The following is a 14,807-nucleotide window of genomic DNA, read 5'->3' as shown; positions in this document are numbered from 1 at the left end:
TATATCTCAAGTATTAGTACAGTATTAAATTTCTCAGTAAGTGAATAATATATTAGCATGGCTTTTCTCACATACTTTAAGATCTGAGTGATCATTCGTTGTTTATTTTCTTCTCACTGAAATGAAGCCACGTGATTCATGTTCTTGAAATGATCGTCTGGTCGTAATTTATTCTCTGCTTTTCTTCACATCTTAGAAGTTGAAAGGAAACTAATCACGCATATCTAGTTCTATTGATTGAAAGGGGTCCGAAAAGGAAAGAAGAAAAAAAATGAACGAATGAGACGAGCATTTCTTTACTATTTAGAGTTTAATAATATGCACTATTGTTTATAATATTATTTATTATAAAATTAATAAATTTAATATATATATATATATATACACATATATGTTATTTTATAATTAAATATTAATTTGAATGCTTTTTGCATTATCAATTCATAAACTATTTATTTATATGAAAAACTTCGTAATAAACTTATCAAGAAAGAATGTTTTGAAGTTTAATTAGCTTAACGAATTTGAGCAGCAGGTCAGATGGACGTTTCTATTCACATTATTATTTTTATCTTATTTTATTGTCTGCGTGTATAGCATTATAAAAATCGTGTGCCTCGTGCGAAAAATAATATATATAAAAAAAGGTGCGACGGCCTAAAATACAATAATTTTTCTATTATGGTACTAATGAATATCTTTTACGTACATTACACGAATTATGAGTATATGTAAAATATAATTTTTAATTTAATTAATACAAGATATTATATTATTTATTAGTATATCATTATATTTGATGTTGATTTTTTAAATATTTATAAATAAAAAAATATAAGCGTTTAGTTAAATTCACATCTGATCGAGGCTGTTAAGGTATGCCGGTGGATTCGTTTTCTATGCAATATAATTATAGAGCTACATGCCTACATCAATACTATTTGTCAATTAGATTGAGTTTCTTAATTCATGGTTTGTTAAACAAGTGTCATTAAATTTTAGTATAAGTTGGAATATTTAATTATGGATATAACAAAGTATAATGAAGTGGTATTTAGTAATATAAAAAAATTATGTTCCTTTATATCATGCACTGTTATGAAATAAAGGAAAATATTTTTATTTTATTAATTAAAAAATAATAAATAATAAATCAATTTTACTTTCAATTTTTCTCCTTCATTTAAAAGTAAAAAAAAAAAATATCAAATATAGAGTAAATGCTATTTAATGTAACAGGTTTTAGGCACGAACTCTATTTATGTTTTGGGTAAACATTTTAATTTTTAAGGTTGACGCTCAGGCAGGTAATAGCATGTGACATGACATTATATGGGGATGGAAATGCGTAGCGTAACCTATTCATAACCATCTTTTAGTTTTTAAAGCTTTTTGTCGCATTTCCATGAAACTACGTCGTCTCTCTATTTTTAGGATATGCATAATCCATAAGTCACCTCAAATACTTGATCGATAGTCAGTTCAAATAGGAAAATGAGCATTTTTTTAAAAATCAGAATACTCATCAAATCTCTAATCATTGTAAATAAAAAATACAAAAATTAAAATCCGAAGGAATTTGGTACTCTAATTGGAACCACTATCCACTTTACATTATTATATCACAACATGGTCCATGTTTTTTATATGAAAAAAAATAGATAGATAATTTTAACAAGCGTGTGAGCTCAGCAGAGCAAATAAAAAAATACCGAATCGGCCATAAGTAAAGTCAGTGTCACCGTGTTGATGCAACGGTGGTAGAAGGGTAGTCTTGTAATTAGCTAAAAATGGAAGGGGCATTTGATATCTGATTTTGACTCCTCAATGGTCCATGTCATTCGCGATTGCTTCTTATTGCTGCTTGTCCTTCTCTATATATAACAAGTAGCAACCAAAATCTCTTAACTAACTTCAAACTAAGCACCACACTATGTCTTGCACTGATAAAACGGCCACCGTCACCGACGAAGCTAGCGGCGGCGGAGCCACCACAATCTTCGCCGTGCACCCCGACATAATCCAAACCCACATCCTCACGTGCCTGGACGGCCGCGCACTCGCCTCCGTCGCCAGCACGTGCTCTCAACTCCACGCGCTCTCAGACCACGAGCCTCTCTGGGAGAACATTTGCCACTCCACGTGGCCCTCCACGAACTCGCCACGCGTCCGCCACGTCATATCCACGTTCCCATGCGCGTCTCGCTCCTTTTTCTCCGACTCGTTTCCTTCCTTCGCCGCGCGCGAAGGTTCGAACATCGATCGCGCGCCGGAGCTGATTTCCGCGGTGGACATCTTCCACCGGCGGCGGGTGGTGCTGTCGAGAGTGGTGGAGACGGAGACGGAGTCCGGCTGGTTCCGGTGCTCGCCGTTTAGAATCGATGTTCTTGATCAGAAGGAGGCGGTGGCGACGGCGATGGAGTATCCACTGAGCGATGGAGCATGTGAGATTCTCGGTGAGGATTTGAGGTTGAGTTGGATAGTGGTGAATCCGAAGGGAAAGCGTGCGGTGAATGTGTCAAGTGGAACGGCGGTGTCGATGGAGCGGCACTGGCTGAGCGGGGAGGTGAAGGTGCGGTTCGCGACGGTGGTGGACGGCGGTGAGAGGGGGACGCCGGCGGAGGTGGCGCTGTGCAGCGTGACTGTGACATTCGGGAATGAGATGCAGGTGAGGGAAGCGTGTCTACAGATGGAGGACATGGATGGAATGTTCCTGAATGGTAGGGAGAGTTTGGGGATTTTGAAGCGGGCGTTGGAGGGTAAAAGGGGAACATTACTGAAGGACGGAAAGGAAGAAGGAAGGAGTAGATACTTGGAATTCATGAACAGAAAGATGGAGAGAAAAGAAAAGAAACAAAGAGATGAGAGGAGGTTGGATATGCTCTGCTTGGCTCTCGCGGTTTTGTCCTTTGCGGCTTTTTCAACACTCTTTCTCTTCTGAATATACAATTTGTACAAACTAAGTGTCTGTCTCTCTGTCAATGCTGTAAGGTCGCATACTAGTTTAGTTATTAATTGTTTAATGTTTATTTTTTTAAAACAGTAATGAATAGTGAATGAGTTCTTCCCGTAGCTGCAAGTATTTTGGCATCATCACTGATTTTTTTGTTTTATACGGTGACAATATAAAAATACTATTATTGTTTTTTGACTAATCTTCCATCACGAAACATGAACATGGTTGTCGTGAATTTAGTGCACCATGACATTTTTTAAGTGGGTTTGTTTCTGATATAAAAAACAAAATGAATTAGAAGCTAGGACGAGTATTTCAACGTTGGAAAGGATAAGAATCATGTAAATCAAAGAGGCTGTTAGTGCACTCCATTCTTGAGTTTTGGGCTCAAACAAACAGAGCCTAGATGTCCCATAGCCAACGCGATACTTATTTGTCATTTGATGGTAATTAATGAATTTGAAACTTGGTAGCGTCTAATGTACACCACGGTGGCTTTACCCGTGGTGCATGAAACCCACGTTGTTATTTTTTTATTTTTTTAATATTAAAAAAATGTTTTAATCATTTTTTATACAAATATGTAGATATATAAGGATCATATTTGACAAAAATCACGAAATATATCATTTAACTAAAGACTTGGGTATTATATATACTAAAAACAGAAAATTATCGTCATTCAAGTTATGTTTGAATTAAAATTGAGAAAATACTTTTGCAAATTTTAATGTACAATCATAAAATATAACGAAGGAGTCGTCAATTGGTATAATGATTGGGAACATCAAAATTAAAATGATAAAAGGGTCATGCATTCAAAAAAGTAACATTTGCCTATGAAAAAAAAAACCAATGCACAAGATGAAAAAATGTTATAATGGAAATAAAAATACTTTTACGCAACTCTAATCTAAACTTCAAACATAAGAAACACTTTTGAGTTTTGACCTCTTAATTTTTCGTACATGCAACATACAAGTACTCAAAATACCTACAACAGTGATAGCATTCAGAATGTCCTAGTATCTTCTATACACAGATGGCTAGCATGTTCCTTGGAGGCCTGGACACGTTAGTTAAATTAATATAATATAGTGTCCAAGGCTTTACTTTTCATCTTAACAAACTTGAATTGGATTATCTCTTTAAAAAAAAATCACATAGTGATTGATATGACCAGTTGAAAAAATAGTTGAGCTAATTTAATTAGTTAAAAATTGAAAAGTTGGGAACTTAAAACTAAAAGTTAATAAAATAAACTGGTTAAATTTGAAATTTATTAAAATTAAAAAGTATAATGACTAAAGGATAAAAATTATGTTTTTTTAAATTGACATGGACAATTTATTGTTGCAAATAGTGTTAAAAAAAAACTCAGATGAACTAAGCTATGGACTGCTATACTAGTCAGATATGAGATAACCGATCCAACTAACATTTTAGATCGAGTAAACAACCAACTACTAAGCCGAATTTTGAAAGAAACCTGCTAGCGTGGTATTAAATGTAGAAATAAAAAGGAAGTTTGTAGCAGAGACATTAAATTATTAATCATATCCCAAATCGAACCCACCATGTTCCAAATCATGGTCGTCACTGCTACAAAACTAAAAAGAGTGCAATTGCAGTCGCAGACTCTGACTTTCAGAAAACTGCATGTAAATATTTTATATTTTATATTTTGTCCTCCTTAATTTTATACATTTGAACTCGTTGTTTCTATTTCTGTTTTATTTTTTATTTTCTATTTAAGTATATATTTTAAAATTTAATTTTTTAAAATAATTGGTCGCAACAGGATCTTAGATCGGTCACTACTTGTGGCACCTTCATTCGTGGGCAGTCTCGTTTGCATTGGCGACGGTAGCAATTCATAAAAAGCGGCACAAAGCACTTTGCTTAAGGGAATGGGGGCGAGCTCCAACTGAGCATGTTGCAAGTTGTTGGTTTTCTAATAGCTTTTCACATTTCTTTAAAATAGATTGAAATTTCATGGTTTGGAGTGCTGATAATAAAGGGTGGTATTAATAGGGAATTAAGTAGGGTTATTTTAGTTATGCTTGAGATATGCTCCTACAAACAAGGCTACAACATGCACCTTTGCATAAAAATATTGAAAAGGCAATCTTAAAACAAAATAGAAATTGAATGAAGAATAATAATATATTCATTTTAATTAAATGTGTGTTTGAATTCCATTCACCTTAGATAAAAATTTCACATCAAGATACACACAAAATAACTAAAAGTTAGACATCTATAAATCCACATAACCTTAATAGTGACTACTTCCTACCACTAGACACCATTCACATGATAATAGATAAAATTTGTCATTTTAAAAAAAATACTAATAGTTAATGCCAAACCGATAAAACTTGTATTTTAAAAAAGACATACTTATGTCAATAGATCTTAATCATCTTATCCATGTATTTGTGTTAATCAAATTCTAATATATAAAATTATCTTTAATAGATCCAAGCACTTTATTTATTATTAAAACAACAAATTAACAATTGTCTTGTGCTTATATAAGTAATATCAATTTACCAAAAAAAAAATTAAAAGTGTATATATATATTTTTAAAAAATATAAATGATTAGTCAAAATAATTAAATATTAAAATTTCAAAAAATGAGTTAAGTATGACATGCATGTGTCATTCTTTAAGGGATAATAAAATAAAAAGTTAAACCATCAGTGTACACTATTTTCATATATAATAGTAGACAATTGGGATTTAAGTGAATGGAAAAAAATTTTAAAAATGAAAAATAAACATGTAACATTTGAAAAAAAATAGCATAGAAAAAAATATAATTACTTTAGTTATATAAACAATAAAGATTTAAAAAATAACAAATGGTAATAATTTTAAAGTTTTAAAAAATAAAAAATTAAACAACAAAAGTTATCTTACTTTTTTAATATTTATTATATGGCCTCAGTAAAAAAAAGAAAAATAAGTATTTTATTATATGGCCAAATTAAATACTTTGGCGTTTTCGATGATAGTGAGGTAATTTTACGATAGTTTTGATATAGAAAATTAGGTCGAAAGAAATGTATTGAATATATATAATAATTTGCTTTAGCTTATTAATTAAGCCGTCTTAGCTCAGTGGTAGAGCGCGTGGCTTTTAACCACGTGGTCGTGGGTTCGATCCCCACAGACGGCGTTAGTCATATTTTAAAATTAATTAAAAAACTAAATTATAACATCTCAAAATATATTTTTATTCATAGAATATATTTAAAATTTAAATAAAAATATCATATGAATATGTGCATTTCTGTCATTTCTTATTTTCAGTCTCTTCCTTCTTCAAAGAAATAGTTTTAAGTTTACATTACAGTTTTTCAGTCACTATGAATTGTGATTAATACCCTTGTAGTAATCAACCATTAGTTATTATTTATTAATATAGTATTGAGGTGGGGGGTCTCATATTTCGCATTTTCTATCTCTTCCTTCAAAAAAAAAAAAAAAGAACTTTACATTACAGTTTTTCAGTCACTAAGAATTGTGATTGAAGCTGTAATATAAAAAAATTGTGATTAAATCATTGTAGTAATCAAGTTGTTTCTTATAAGTGGAATATACAAGCTACACGTTACATTTTTTCTTTTTAGGCAAAAGTAATCTGTATAGCAGTAATAATAATTTCAGGATTTAATTGGTATAATACTTTTTTTTTACACCGGCAATTTATGAAAAATAGTTGAATCAGATTTTTTGCCACAAAGATGTGGCAAGAACAACCAGCCTTTAGTTCAGTCATAATTCGGCCTTGCGTAACACCCCGTTTATATCCTTCAGCTAAAAACAACCAAAAAATTCTCCACATGCCAGATCATCAACCCTTCAGTTGACACTTGTGCTGAGCAATGCTTCTAACTGTTGGGTGCATAATGCATCTATAATCCTAAAAAAAACTCAGTTCTACATATCTCTTGCTCAAGTACATATTAAGCATTATATATATCATATAGTCTGAGGGAAAATCAAGTATCTGGTGTTGATGTTGGCTCAGGAGGTCCTCTGGCAATTGGAATTTCACCACGAGTGTTGATATTGGGCTTTGCATAATCAACAAAGATAACACGTCCATTTAATGTCTGCAAAAAAGTTTCTGTTATTAGTCCTCACTTCTAACCCAACAAAGAAAACAGGAGAGTCCCAAGTTTGATTTGATGATTACCTTTCCTTTCATATCTTCTATGGCATTCTCAGCCTCGTCTTGAGAAGCAAAGGTGACAAACCCAAATCCCTTAGATCTGTCTGACACCCTATCTGTTACAATTTTGGCTGCAAAACAAGGAATTCAGCAACAAAAACCATATTGATATAGTGAGATGACAGAGAAAATGGATTAATGTTGGTGCATTTTTTATCATTTTTAAGATACCTTCAATAACTTGCCCGTAATTGGAGAATGCCTCTGATAATGCATTCTCTGTGGTGTAGAAGGACAATCCTGAAAAACAATGATGAACACAGCTCCATGGATAAATAACCCCTTTCCAAAGGCTAATAATTACTTAATACGGATTCATGCTTTCAAATTAATAAGAATTTGAAACAGCAGCAACGGGCATACTTTTCATAAGTTAATAACTTAAATAATGATTGGACAAAAGTGATTTCCCATTTATAGGCATAAAAGATTATGCAAGACACAGCACTCGACCATAGGTCATGCTCAGTTCAGGAAACAAGAAAAAAAAAAAAAAAAACTTCTTCCATTTTTCAATTTTCAGGTTCGAATTTTGTTTTCCGATGACCGTAAATAACGAAATTTTCTATTTGGATAACTTTTCAATAAACAATTATAACAGAAGCAAAAAAAAAGAAGGGTAAAATGAGTTTCTGCTGTGAGATACAATTAGCTTAGGCATAAGTTAAAATCAACTTTCAAAGAAGGTCTTTGGCAGACAAATAAAAATAAAAATTCAAAGAAGGTAGACGAGAGCTTTTAAAAATAAGCTTATGCATAAGTTAATTTTTAATTATTTTAACTAATTATTCTCTTTTTGTATGAGTCTTAATTAAGTTTATCTATTGCTCACCTAGTGTCAAGAAGCTAGCTTTTCATTCACAGCAGGAAGCGAATATACACAGTAAGCAACTAAGTTATATGATTTCGACAACAAGAAGAAAAGCAAATTGAACAGGACAAATTAATTACACTTTGTGGAGGAACAAAACATAAAGTGGTTTCTTCAGTGTGTGGAAAAGAAAGAGAAAGAGAGAGTACATACCTCCAACAAAAAGCTTGTAAGCAATTCCCCGGCGAAAAGAGAGAAGAGATGGCGACAAGATTTTATTTCTATTGACCTCAATTATTTTTCTTACGGCCGCCATGGAATTCAATTGCAGAGACGAAGGAAAACAAGTGAGCGTGTGTATTGCATCGCCATATTCATTCATAGAGTAAACCGGCTCAATGTACACCCAAAGCCCAAACCATAAGTGGGCTTTTCTGCCATAGCCTAGCTCTACCTTGCATTACTCATATTTGGATAAATGAATAACTTAATTAAGTATTTATTTAATAAAATAATATTATATAGGGACTTATTTATAATATTTTATAATAATGATAGAACTATATATAAATTTAGTTTTAGGATTTATTAAAATAAGCTTTTTAAAAAAGCTCATTTTAACGACTTTGGCATGAAATTTGTTGATAGACTAAAACGAGGTTGTAAAAATATCATAAACTGCTTTCATTTTATAAAGTTAAATAAGTATATATATGTTCTTTCAAACATCTTATATTACCTTTTTCCTCGAGCAAAATCTTGTGTTTTTTTAAAGAAAAAAAACAAGTAAAATCCTCTATTCTGTATGGACTGTGAAGTACATTGTGGTTGAACAGATTTTTTTTTTAATTAAATTCAAATATAACCTATTAAAAAATGATTTAGATTGGATTAATTTAATATTCATACAAATAAAATACAAAATATCATTTATAATTATTTAATTAAATTTTACAAATAAAAAAAATATAATTGACAGACGTTCCATGATATGTAGTTTATAATAAACTATACTCATACAAAATATTATCATTTTAGTATTTATTTGGTTTTGGTCTCAGCCTCACTGCTACTTACTTGACTTCTGTTACATTTTCTTTGATTGTATTTTAAGCCATCATAAAAAGAATATAAAATTATTCAAAATGCCTACTTTTCTCCCTCCTACCTTCTTTTCCATAGAAACAGATTATTACATCAAAATAAAGTATTATTTTTGTTCGTTAATTAGCTTTTTATTTGTAGTATTACATTCAAGTGAAAATAAAATAAAATGATAAATATCCAAATTCGTCTCTAAAAGTATAATTCATTGACATGAGTTTCTGAAAAAAATGAAAAATTATTTTTTTCCCCTGCAGGTACAAAAATATCGATATATTAACCTTGTCGTTACTTTTGTCCGTGAAATCTAACATCTTTGTTGGTGTCACAATTGAGGACTACTAAGTTCCCACATCAACAAGATTAATCTGTCAAATTTTTTAACGACAAAAATATAATTTTTCATGTTTCAGAAACTCATTTAGTTATACTTTCAGGACGAATTTAGATATTTATCCTTTTATTATTATTTTATTTTCACTTGAATGCAATACTCCAAATAAAAAGCAGTATAATATATTTTTTTATTAATTTGCTTTTGAAGCTGAATCCTATGCCCTTGCTCACATATAAACAAAGGTTCCTGATCGAGTTCATAACGAATGGAGATTAAAACTATGCGGCTTTGGGCACTTCCAGAGAAATAGACTTTCTCGCACTTCAAAACTTCACAATAGGCAAATTTAAGGACTAAATTGAAAGGTAAATTTTTATTTATTTATATCAAAATGCATACTAAGCATGGGATTATACATGCATCTTCATTGGTCGATAGAGAGGACTTGTCCAACTTAATGCAAAGACTCAATCGACAGAACCATGACAGTATTTAAAACCACAAAGTACAGACAAGACAACAAAGGGTAATAAGGCGACACTGACATCGAAACACTTTTATCATTGTGCAGATACAGACGACTATTTCTACAATACACTACAGAGTTACAGTGTAAGAATACACAGCACCTTCACCATTAGTTTTTGTGTGTAAACGTGGAGCAATCGTTATATCAACTTAGCGATTAAGATCATTCTATATTTTTACCATTGTTTTCTCTTGTAACTTGTTCACGTAGACACACATAAATTCAGTGGTGAAGATTATAGTGTATTAATGCACCATATGATTTGTTAGTATATTGTGCAATAGGCCATTTCAGATGTATCGTGCAAAGTTGTGGCTAAAGCTAAAGACGGACTACTAGGTTACACCTCTTGTTAGATGTGATGGTGTGTAACTACAATATACAGAACTAACTTTATATGCAGTTTCCATCCAACCTTCAGAGTTTGATTACTCATGAATGACTCACCTTCAGTAATGCCTGGAACATCATGTCAATGAAATGATCCTCCTGACACAGGAAAATTCCATTAGAATACAACAATTTAACAAGTTAACAAGAGAGGCGTTCAAATAGAGCAAGCATTAGACAAAAAGGATAAAACAAATAATATTTTGTTACTTCAATTTTCTTGTAGAGTAGAGATTCAATTTATATTGAAATCATAAACACAAAAAAGTAATTAAAACATGAAAATTCTAAAGTTGCATACTAGCAAGAATAACAATAGAGGTGTTTTCCCATGTCAGGTTTATAAAAACCTCATGTTAAAGTTTCTCCCTTTTCCAATTATTCACAATCTTTTTCAAAATCTCAATAACTTGGATAGATAATTAGGTGTACTTCCAGTCTAATAGCTAAATGTTCATTAACTATATAATAGCTATGGCTCAAACTGGACTTTCTTCAGTGGGGACGAACTCCTATAATCCTATGTTAAACAACACCAAATGAGAATCAGGACAATAGTATCCCTTATTTCCCCTTTATTTTGACCCACCCAACCCCAAACTAAAAGAAGTAATTGAATGACCACTTAAAAATACAATTAAATTAATAATGGTCAACAAACATGGCAAAATCATGAAATACCTGAACCAATGATAAAAGTGCATCACGGACATTATCCCTGCTGATTACAGGTCTATTTGGAGTGGAGCTTGAAATAGGGGTAAGAGAAAGAGGAGGATTAGGGGGAGGGAAGGGTTGAAGTACTGGAGTGCCGTATTGGCGTGGCACATTCAGGGAATGATGAACAACTGCACTAGGTGGCACAGATGAATAAATAGGTGGAACTAACAGTGAAGATGAAGACGTTGATGCAAAAAAAGTAGAAGGCTTAACAAGATTAATGACTTGATTGCCACTCTTGGCTGTTTCAAGAGAGTCAAGGGGGAAGCCTGATATCGATGAAGTTGAATGAGAGGCAGATGGTATTTGCACAGTAGGTGCAGTAGATAACAAACCACCAGGAGCAGAAGTGACAGTTGCAGAATGCTGTCTAAAATTTTCCATATTGGAAGCATAATTTCCAGTAACCTTCAATGTCTGCAACAATTGAATTAAAAAAATTCTAAATCCACAGACATCATATAATAAAAAGTGCAAGTCAATATAGACATTGCAGAAGTATTGACCAAAAGGCATATAAAATTGACATGCAACAACATTACGTACACTGAAGAAGTTTGTAAATGCAGGATCTTCAACAGCATCAATTGCAGAAGCAGCAACTGAAGATGACTCTAGAGGGCTTTCCGGTATAATTGACACTGGCTGAAGTTCCTCAGACTCACTATAATATATACATCAGGCATAAGATATGCATCTTTTTTTACTTATAAATCTAACTAGGGAAAGATCATTGAGTGGGAGTAATAAATAAATAAATATAGTTTGAATTGACAAAGACTGTGACACTCTACTGCGATAGCAATGTGATTGATATGATTCAAAGAGATAGAAATAGAAACAACTTCATCTTTTATAAAATTTACAAAAATCCTTACCTTATGTTAACAGGCGGTATTGTAGTTGGAGGTGTCTTTGGGTAAGCATTAAGTATCCTGTAAATTGAATTTGGAAAATTATAAAGGTTTATACGACTAGCAAGATAAGCATCCCACATCTCAATTTCACGGAGTATATTACTAACCAGAAAAAAAAAAAAAAAAGGTCCTCACAGTTTAGACCAGATTGGTAATAAAATAGCATCTTGTAAGTTGTAACTAAAAGTTTGAGCATAAACAGGCAAAGAAAAACACAATATAAATAACTTGAGTGGAGAAAATTCATAAACTACCATACCTGTTAAAGAGATTTGCAACTTCTTCACATTCATCTGGATTGTAAAACCATATACCGTTAACTTCTTGAGCTGCATTTCGATATAACAGGTATGGCTTTTTAAGTTCATACTCAAAATCCAATAGATTCTCAACTAGATTATCTGTCAGGACAAAGATCAGAAAGATAGCAGTTAAAGTAGAGAATCGATAGCACAGATTCAGAAATGTGGCAATAATAAATGAGTAAATACTAAATAGTCTATACACTTAAGGTGTAATCCGATCACAAATTGCTACATGTATAAGTTTATTGACTTCTATTACCTTCAAAGTCACACCAACCATGACTTGTTTCTGATTAATTGAAATTTGGAAGTGTAGAAAATTTTACACAGAAATTAAACTCTGAATAAATTCAGCATTGCCAAAAAATGCACGTTACTTACAACAATAATTAGTAATAATTAGCCCCTAAACCTTTTTTCCTTTCATCAGTCAGACTATTTTATAATAATAATAATAATAATAATTTAATAAAAAAAGGTACAAATCTGAACCTGTATTCCGGCGATTCATTACGATAAACTGAAACCGTGGTTGTGAATTCCTGAACAAGAACAGTAAAATCGATGAACGATCCAAGTGCATATGAATGCATCAATGCATACAAAGAATAAAGAGAGAGAGAGAGAGTTGTTGATGACCTCACCTCTTGACAACGAAGAGAGATCCTTCAACATCCTTGCGACTCTACAATGAAGAAAGCAGAAGATGAGAGATGAGAGAAGAAAGTGTGAGAAGAAGCGAAGAGAAAGAAAAGAACGAACCCACTGGTTGCTTTCGATGTTGAAGTCGTAGAAGGAGACATGCGCGGCAGTGAAGAGAATCTCGTCGATGTACGGATCGATTCGCTGGAGCACGGTGAGATTCAGCACCTTCGTGCTCTGCTGATCCAGATTCGGCGTCAATTTCTTGGTCTGAGACATTTCAATTTCTCGTTCAAACAACTCTGAGATTTTGATTTTTGACTGGTATGTTTGTTTGTTCCAAGGCTAACGAAAGAAACCAAGAAGAATTGGCTCGCACTCACTCCAAGCAAAGAACCTATCTATACTCAAACTTCCGAGTTGAATCTACTCCGACCCAAATCAAATACTACTCAACTCTTTAAAGTATCTCATCTAAACATACAATTTTTTAGATAGTTACTATACAATTTATTAAACTCGATAATTTATAAGTAGATGGCAATATAAGATTATTATTATTGCACATATTTTTTTTTCTCAATTATAAGTACAAATAATCTATGGTTGGATTTGCAAGAAATTTTGGCAACTAAATTATTTTTTATAAATATGTAAGTGAATTATTAATAGGGGTGGGCTCCCATCAAGTTGGCCAATGTTATGATCCATGTACCAAAAAAATATCAATGTTATTCAATTTGAGCTAGATAATTTCTTTTTCTGATTTAATTGTATTTTTACTTAAAACCCTTATGGTGATTAATGGATAATGCATTGATTTTGTGAAAAAAACTAGCCAAATTAACTTCATTTTTAATTCTCAATAATGCCCCTATTTTGGGTGGAATTTTTTTGTTCTAGTACAATCATAAATTATAAAGATAGTGATATTCTATTTCAGTTATAGTTCTTTATTTATTTTTAAGTTTATTGTGCATTTATTAGATTAACATCCATACTTAATCCTCCGAATAAAATTTCACGTAGGAATAATAAGACTAACTTCTAACAATGATATCATAAAAAGAATAACATATTAAAATCTAAAATAAAATACACTTGGAACTTGGAAGAATAAAAATATATTTTAGTCATATATATTTGGAAAAATTATACACAAGGATAGTCATATAAATAGTTCATCTACAAAAAGGTTATTGTATGTTGAATTAATATCAAGCCAATCAAATTCTAATGCTGAAATATTGGAAGATAAAAAAAAGATTTGGGATGAAAAAAATATTTGATACACGTTAATATAGGGAATTAGGAAACCTGCCTGACGCGTATCAAGATAGTATTTAAGCAGACACTTTTAAGTGAATTTTTTTATATTGTAGACTAATTATTTTACCTGCTTTCCTTTTCTTCAAAGCATATTCGTTTAATTTTCATTTTTTGGATCTAATAAGTAATTATATGTATGTTATGATTCATAATCAATCTATTTGCTTTTGCTAAAAGTAAGTTGTAAGCTATAACTTACTTTTGTTATACAACACAAACAAATAGATTATCCTACCATACATCGGAAGCATGAACAAAGAACATATGGCTATCAGGAGAGCCTAGGATAAGAAATAAATAAACAACAAAAAGTGGAGCAAATCTATCTCATTTAATATAATTTTTTTTCTTAAATTACACCTGATACCACTTTCTTTTTTTATATTACTTTTATTCTTTCTTTCTGTTAACTAACGTCAATTAAAATATATGAATAGATAAAATTATTCTTACATCTTTATTAGATTCATACCCCTTGTGTTTTTCTCAAATGACATCCAATACCCTTTTTTTTATATTATT

General features: G+C 31.7%; 3 protein-coding genes and 1 non-coding gene across 5 annotated transcripts; 2 read left to right on the top strand and 2 right to left on the bottom strand.

The window, feature by feature from the left end:
• The first annotated feature begins 1,933 nt into the window (after nt 1-1,933).
• On the top strand, nt 1,934-2,941 carry LOC114405297 (probable F-box protein At2g36090). The gene has a single exon (XM_028367893.1). It carries the CDS (start codon nt 1,934-1,936, stop codon nt 2,939-2,941), a length of 1,008 nt encoding a protein of 335 aa, XP_028223694.1.
• A 3,129-nt stretch (nt 2,942-6,070) lies between these two features.
• TRNAK-UUU lies at nt 6,071-6,142 on the top strand. Its single transcript has one exon. It is a non-coding gene; the product is annotated as a tRNA-Lys (tRNA).
• A 468-nt stretch (nt 6,143-6,610) lies between these two features.
• Nucleotides 6,611-8,397, bottom strand: LOC114407233 (small RNA-binding protein 11, chloroplastic-like). 2 transcript variants are annotated; one of them, XM_028370264.1, is made up of 5 exons: nt 8,226-8,397; nt 8,034-8,051; nt 7,373-7,441; nt 7,166-7,272; nt 6,611-7,082 (listed from the first exon to the last, which is right to left on the bottom strand). In XM_028370264.1, exons 1-5 carry the CDS (start codon nt 8,392-8,394, stop codon nt 6,969-6,971), a joined length of 477 nt encoding a protein of 158 aa, XP_028226065.1. In that variant the 5' UTR covers nt 8,395-8,397; the 3' UTR covers nt 6,611-6,968. The 2 variants fall into 2 exon arrangements, with proteins under 2 accessions (XP_028226065.1, XP_028226066.1); XM_028370265.1 differs by lacking the exon at nt 8,034-8,051 and having other exon boundaries at nt 8,226-8,391.
• Nucleotides 8,398-9,798: 1,401 nt separating this feature from the next.
• On the bottom strand, nt 9,799-13,441 carry LOC114407232 (mRNA-decapping enzyme-like protein). The gene is made up of 8 exons (XM_028370263.1): nt 13,077-13,441; nt 12,959-12,999; nt 12,807-12,856; nt 12,269-12,410; nt 11,971-12,027; nt 11,639-11,756; nt 11,054-11,509; nt 9,799-10,471 (listed from the first exon to the last, which is right to left on the bottom strand). The coding sequence occupies exons 1-8, from the start codon at nt 13,233-13,235 to the stop codon at nt 10,415-10,417; spliced, it is 1,080 nt and encodes a 359-aa protein (XP_028226064.1). The 5' UTR covers nt 13,236-13,441; the 3' UTR covers nt 9,799-10,414.
• Between the last annotated feature and the right edge of the window lie 1,366 nt (nt 13,442-14,807).

This window comes from Glycine soja, chromosome 3 (assembly GCF_004193775.1).
Source record: "Glycine soja cultivar W05 chromosome 3, ASM419377v2, whole genome shotgun sequence".
NCBI lineage: Eukaryota > Viridiplantae > Streptophyta > Magnoliopsida > Fabales > Fabaceae > Glycine > Glycine soja.
This window is presented reverse-complemented; position numbering and strand designations above follow the sequence as displayed.

Bases quoted from the DNA above. Each gene is read 5' to 3' on its own strand.
- LOC114405297 (XM_028367893.1), top strand. From the start codon at position 1,934: ATGTCTTGCACTGATAAAACGGCCACCGTCACCGACGAAGCTAGCGGC.
- LOC114407233 (XM_028370264.1), bottom strand. From the start codon at position 8,394: ATGAATGAATATGGCGATGCAATACACACGCTCACTTGTTTTCCTTCG. The intron at 7,273-7,372 runs GTATCTTAAAAA...CTTGTTTTGCAG, and splicing joins TTACGGGCAAGTTATTGAAG to CCAAAATTGTAACAGATAGG. The intron at 7,083-7,165 runs GTAATCATCAAA...ACTTTTTTGCAG, and splicing joins TAGAAGATATGAAAGGAAAG to ACATTAAATGGACGTGTTAT.
- LOC114407232 (XM_028370263.1), bottom strand. From the start codon at position 13,235: ATGTCTCAGACCAAGAAATTGACGCCGAATCTGGATCAGCAGAGCACG. The intron at 12,028-12,268 runs GTATGGTAGTTT...TTCAATTTACAG, and splicing joins GTTGCAAATCTCTTTAACAG to GATACTTAATGCTTACCCAA. The intron at 10,472-11,053 runs GTATTTCATGAT...TTCCTGTGTCAG, and splicing joins CACTTTTATCATTGGTTCAG to GAGGATCATTTCATTGACAT.